The sequence below is a fragment of the Salvelinus namaycush genome, chromosome 4 (genome assembly GCF_016432855.1).
Source record: "Salvelinus namaycush isolate Seneca chromosome 4, SaNama_1.0, whole genome shotgun sequence".
NCBI lineage: Eukaryota > Metazoa > Chordata > Actinopteri > Salmoniformes > Salmonidae > Salvelinus > Salvelinus namaycush.
In genome coordinates, this window is record NC_052310.1 from 53116415 (window position 1) to 53123398 (window position 6984).

Consider the following 6984-nt stretch of genomic DNA (forward strand, 5'->3'; position numbering starts at 1 on the left):
GGATTGGTAGATGTTCGTGTTACCCATTAACCCTGACCGAATCTGTTTTATGTAACCATAACAAATGTAATTTCAGTGTCCCAGATGTACATGTACTATGTTACGTCTAGTCTATGAGACCAGGCTGGTTAAAACTCTGCAAAGCACTTTTCTTTTTTTATGCAGTTTGATGTTATGCATAAATTGTTCAATAAATCAGTTATAATCCATGTCATGTGGATCATATTGCAATCCCGTTTTACTTCAACACGTGTGCATCTTTTCTTAACAAGATTTACACCTTGTCAGAGTAGAAAATAACTGTAGTCTGCCAACGCATTGTATGATTTTTAGCTGGACAGTACCCTTCAATCTTACATGTAGGGCTTCAGACTGTCAATTGATATATTGACTGCAAAGGACTGACAGATTATCAATCACAGAGGAACCCAAGGAAATGATAAACTATATATAGGTTAGGCTACTATTCCAGTAGCAACATTGTGATCATTGCCAGTTATTTACAGTAATATTGCAAAACATCAGATTCAGATTCAGATGTTATATTATAATAAGGTCGCGCTTCCCTTACCAGTCTTTCAGGTCCGTATTTCGTTCCGGTCCACCGTGGCCTTTTCTCGGCTCCTACATTCTCCACATCTCCGAGCAGCCCTGCAGACTCCGAGTCCGAATCCTCTCCCTCCTCCAGCTCCTCGCCCTCCTCCACCTCAGTGGTCTTCAGTCGCTTCGGCGCCCTCCCATACTCCCCTTCCTCGTATTCTTCAATAAGAGACATGCCTCTTCAGGTGGACAGATTGAATCCTTCTTGGACACAAAGCGTGAAGACGGACTAGTTTGTTCGTCGAAAAGTCCCTCTCGTTCTTTTTTCTAATTGTCTCTGGCGTTGTGTGCATCAAGAAAACCTGTATGTCATTCTGTAACGCGCCCTCCTTCGCGATTCTGTACCAGAGTGGCCCCGAGAAGGTGTGTGTGGAGAACCCACCCAGCACGTCCCTCATTGGACAGTCTGTGCTTGCTAATTAGGAATACAGATACCGATTGGTCAGTCTTAGTCTTTCAACAGAGAAAGCAGGCGCTCTCCAGTCTCCACATTCTGCAGCAAAGTACGCAGAGATTATTGCCAACGCTCGAGCTGTCATATCAGTGCTTCTGCTGCAACAGAAACAATGTTTAAATTCGTAAAGTGCTACATTCTTACCGCATGGTATCAATGTTTAGCCAACAATAACCACTGATATATATATAGCAGTTCTAGTTTTCCACTTTTCTGAATAGCTGAAATGTATTCAAACTTGAGTAAAAGAAAGGGTTGAGTGGCAAACGTGTGACCGCTTGCACGATTTTCATCTACGCAAATATTCGTAATCAAAATGGGTATTTGCACTCCAACATTTCCATGCAAATAGGCGGTATGGTCACTACAGCGTCTCAGTCATTATTGCTACTCATGCACTGCACTATTAACTATTAACAAACGGTTAAAATATTGTTGTAAATAAACAATAGGCTATTCAGCTAGGTGTTAATAGATGTCCTCAAATCATGAACAGCTGAGGTACAATAACCACCACAAACAGATTGTTGATGTGAAATCTCTCTGAAACTCTCAATGCACCCATAATAATAACGATTTGATCTTATTTGATTCAATAGGCTACAGCCTCTATTATGAGTCAGACTCTTTTGGCAGCATGCATTTGACCCTCAAGCTCAGAGCACTGCTGTGACATGCCTCTCTCACACTGTTTAAAAAGAAGGTTGGAGTAGGAAATGGTAATGGAGCCTCCTCTCACGGTCTCTGGGGTTTGCACAATTGTGCTGTTTATCCTAGGGTCTCTGTGGGTTTCCTTCACTTCTTGTCTCATCCACTGCCGTCTGACACTCACTGTTATAACCACACCTCATTCACACCATCGTCCTTGATATTTGATGCTGTGTAGCCTACCAGAGGGAATATCCGTTAGAGTGTGTTGCATTAGTCAAACTGATCATGATGAACATCCTGAATATACTCAGATTGTCATGTTGTTTGAAACCCCACTGGGGTACTGGACAGGGGGTCTGAGGGTAGTGCCCCCAACCTGTTGGTTAGCTGTTGCAGGTATATTCAGGAAGGAAACAGTCTTGTTACACACCCACACACACACTTTCCACACCCTTCTTTACCCACACACTCTGTTATGTTAAGACAGAAAAAAACGGATTTCATAGATCAGACTGATAAACCATTCAATGGGCATTGGGCAGGAATGTCTTGTTGGAGACTGAGATTGTGTAAGGACAATACCCATAAATAGTAACAGGTGGGTGGAGTGAGTGATACACGAGCATGGATTAAAGCTATACTCAGTCAACCCCCCCCCCCCCCCCCCCCCCCCCCCCACCCCCCCCCCCCCCCCCCCACCAAAGTAAGCCTTTCACACTTGACTGCCTTTGTTTAGAGCTGAGATATCAAAATGTGTGTGAGACATGCTAGTCACACTTGTTGAGATCTACGTGGGAAGAGGTAAGACACACAAAGAAAAAGAAAAAGCATCTGAGCATGTAAGTTTTATAACAGGTATCGTTATTCAAGGATCTTGAGATATCTTCAGATATGCACATCTCAGGTTGACATGAAGGCATATAATCTATGCGAAAGTTCAAGTTAATATTAGGATTCAGCCCTAATGTTTAAGTCATCCAACAGAGGAACTGCAACTGGATGAAAAAACATCTAGCACACACACGGAAGAGGAAGTGAAGAAATAGATGTCTTCACCATGTGTATCTGCGGTATCTGTATCTGTGTGTATTGTAGCACCTTGTGATAAAACAAAGTTCACAACTCAAACTGAATTCTTCCGCTGCTCTGTGTTCTCTACATTCTTCAGTCTGAAACTGCCATCATTGAAGTCGTTTGTGGTGACGTTGTAACGGCAGCCTTCCCTCTCTTCACTAGAAGAGGGGGTGAAACAGGGATCGGACCAACACGCAGCGTAGCCAGTGCTCAACATGTTTAATTAAACGAAAACAGTGAACACTTACAACGAACAAAATAACAAAATGTGGCAAACCGAAACAGTCCTATCTGGTGCAGAACACAAACACAGAGACAGGAAACAACCACCCACAATCCCCAACACAAAACAAGCCACCTATATATGATTCTCAATCAGGGACAACGATTGACAGCTGCCTCTGATTGAGAACCATATTAGGCTGGACACAGAAACAGACGAACTAGACACACAACATAGAATTCCCACCCAGCTCACGTCCTGACCAACACTAAACAAGCAAAACACATAAGAACTCTGGTCAGGACGTTACAGACGTCAAAATTAGGGGTGTTGTACAACACAGTCATCAGCGATTGGATAATCTCTAACCAATCAGAGTATCAAAGCCAATGACGAATTTTCAAAACGCCACTTTACCCATTTGTGTTCAGGCTCTGGCCCAAACCATTGGTTTCTGGGACCAATCAGAATGGTTAGAATGTGTTTGCGTTCTAGAAATCATTGAGTAGGTACTCAGATCCACTCATTGCGGAGAAAAAACTAACGACTGTGGGCATGGCTTAGCGTTTGGCCAGAACAAAGAGTTTGGGTAGCCAGGCAAGACTTCAAGGTCCTAAGGTCACACAGTACTCTGACACATGCAGCTCGATACCTGACAAGTATCTCAAGAGGGAAGAGAAAAGGGTGGACCATAAAGGAAAAAGTACATAGGGGAAAGAGAGAGTGGGTGTAAACAGGCATAAGAGCTTTAAATATCACACTGTAATATTGTTTGGGTTTTTCTGACAATAGACCTATGCGTGTGTAAAACACAAAACCTCAAATTTGTGGAGCACATTGTACCGTTGAGGAACAATGACACAAGGATCAAAGCTTTGATCTTGAAGACCTTGAATATCCTTTCAACGGCTCCTACATCAATGAGAGGAAATGAATTGTACAGACCTTTCGTACAACATTTATATTGTAGTTCCTCTAGCCTCCACGCTACCGCCCCTACAATTTAGGCCTATATAACAGAACAGTGCTATACAATACATTTCAATGCAACGCCTGCTTCCCTTTGTGCTAAGGTGTAAATCCACACTGACACAGATTCTCAGGTCATGATGAGAGTTGGCATCAGAGCCAGGACTGAGAGACTGAGAGACCGAGAGACGTGGTCCCGGCAGAAAGACTGAGAAACTCTATCACTAGGCCATCAGACTGTTGAACAGCACATCACTAGCCAGCTACCTGCCTGGTACTCAGCCCTGCACCTTGAGACTAATGCCTCATGTATATAAAGTAATTGAACACTGGTCACCTCATATTCTGTTTATACACTGTTTACTCACTGTGTACTGTATGTGTATACTGTATTCTCGACATAGGTCATCCTATTATATCCACTAGTGTACATACCATTTTATTTTCCAAATGACATTCCGTCTATACACACCACATTTATATTCTCACTCTTATATATTTAATACGAATGTTATTTCTTGTTTCAATTTTTTTGATTATTGTGTATTTGCGAGACATTCTACTGCACTTTTGAAGCTACAGTAGTAACATAAGCATTTCACTGCACCTGCAATAACACCTTCAAATCTATGTACGTGATCAATAAACTTTGATTTGATTAAAGCGGTTTTGTTTGAAGAGATAAAGGAACCACCCAGTTGGTTGGCTCCTCTGTGTATGGGCCATAGGATGCATTTGATGAGGTGATATCTCTCGCTTTAACAGGGTCTTCTGGGGAGTGTCTCAGGGGTTTCAACATGACCCGGTTTATCACACTGAAGCCTCTGAAACTTAACAAGCACTGCTTCCATGTCATCTTGGGACAGCTAGGCTTTCTCTTTGAAGAAGATAGGGTGGACATTGAATAAACATAAGGCATAGATTGGCAATTTAAACTAGTGTGTTTAGCCTACCGGTATTACTGAGGTGGGCAAAGAATCGAAAGTACACAAGGACAGCATATAAAACTGAAAAGGTGAGGAAATATTGGGTTTCATAATGTTACTGTACATGTGAACTGGACAAACCCAAGCTTGAAGCATAGAGAGTCTGAATCCTTCTGTTTAGAGCTATTGATTTTGCAGAGGAGGACATTGGTAATGTGTGTTTCAGCAGAGCAAAACACCTTGGACATGTTCAGAATCAGGAAGCCCAATGCCCAATTTAAAATCTTGGTTAGATAGACAAACAGAGACCTGCCACATCAACTAGTTTAGTACTGAGGGAAGCACAGGTGCCTGGTGGGAACTTAATTGGGGCGGAAGGGATCATAGTAATGGCTGGAACGAAATGAATGGAATGGTCTCAAACACATGGTTACTCTTCACTTCATTCCAGCTATTATTTAGAGCTGTCTTCCCCTCACCAGCCTCCTGTGGAGGGAAGGATTTCTCCTGACTGTAGTTATGATTCTCAGTCAATAATATACCTGTCACGCGGGACTAGGTTGGCGAAAGAACCAGACGCAGAGAGAGAGAGCCGCTTGGAAAAAATATTCCTTATATTTTTTCTTAACAAAAACTGAATAAGCCCGAACATACAGGGCGCAGAGAGAACACTTGCCAAACACCCAAAAATACACACACGTAACAAAAACAATCCCGCACAAAACAAGGGCGGGTCAAACTCCTAATTATAGGGAAGCTAATTACGAAACAAAAAACAGGTGCAACTAATAAGACAAAACAAACAGACAAACGAAAAAGGGATCGGTGGCGGCTAGTAGGACGGTGACGACGACCGCCGAGCACCGCCCGAACAGGCAGGGGAGTCAACTTCGGCGGAAGTCGTGACAATACCACTGTCTATAAGCCTATGGAGTGGAAAGCTGTTCGACTAAGCTGGAGGATCTTCTCAGCTCTAGGATGCATTCAAGTCTAGCATCTTAGTGGGAACTTTAGAGAACTAGATAACAGACTAAAGTATGCAACATATAGCAGGAGCCTTACAAATATGTGAACTGTAAATCGTGTGCTGTGGCAACACTTTAGGAAGTTTTGAAAATGGGTCCCAGTATGGTGCCTGCGGCTCCGTTGGAGATTGGTTTGGTAGAAGGCCTGCGGTCTACCCGAGGAGGTGGATGGTGCTGTGATCGTTATCTCTCCCCAGCTGGGGGAAAAACAGCTTCTTCTGACACTTCTAGGAGATTCTCATCTCTGCCGCTATAACTTGGGGCAGGAGAGTTGTGTCAGGACTTCAGATCTTCTATCCCATCTGTGAAAGGCCCAAAGAATCATCACTGACTGCATTATGGCCGCTGGATTTCTAAATGTTTATCTTGTTAACAGCACCGACTTACATATACAGTATATCCCTGACAAATGAGGATTAAGTCAAAAGAGAGCAGTTACTGTTTCAGTAAGTGTGACATCATTTATGGTCCCCAAACAGTTACTCATACTGACCGCACAGTCAAACATTATATGAGTTAACTGTTAGTGCAGGAGAATTCTTAATCTTCTTTTAGAAACGTATATGTAACTGAAGGCCACCGAGATCGAATTGGAATATTGAAACAATGTTGCAAATGTCGAAGAGACAGAAAGCAAGGTTTATACAAATCCCTGCTGTTGAAAACTAATTGTTAGTCTAAAAGAAATGTGAGATAATATCTAGATGCTTTTATAGTGGCGATCAAGTTTATAACTTCCCTGCCTGGGCTGATGAGAGTGGATTGCGCAGTCAGATGGAACGGAGTAAATAGGTATTATCTGACTTTATTGAACAGATAGAGGATGACAGTGGGGAAAGATCGAGACAGGTTGTGTCAAAGAGCAGTAGGCCAGATTCAAACCTATGCCAACAGTGTAGACGTGTGCCGCAGGCAGGCGGCTTAGACCGCTGGACCACCATAGGCCATGAAAGTAGTACACTTAGTACATTTAGGATGCCTACATAGTGAAGAAAATGTATAGCAAACTTGTCTATTTATTTGACCAAAGAGACAATAATTTCCTCATAATTCTTTATATGG

At 42.6% G+C, this 6984-nt stretch overlaps 1 protein-coding gene across 1 annotated transcript in view; it reads right to left on the reverse strand.

Annotated features, from left to right (window-relative positions):
• The window catches only part of LOC120046612 (heterogeneous nuclear ribonucleoprotein L-like), a 59984-nt gene extending 59065 nt beyond the window's left edge, over positions 1-919 (reverse strand). Inside the window, exon 1 of the mRNA XM_038991988.1 lies at positions 572-919. Coding sequence (XP_038847916.1) covers positions 572-775 — 204 coding nt within the window. The 5' untranslated portion in view covers positions 776-919. The remainder of the gene's footprint in view (positions 1-571) is intronic.
• Between the last annotated feature and the right edge of the window lie 6065 nt (positions 920-6984).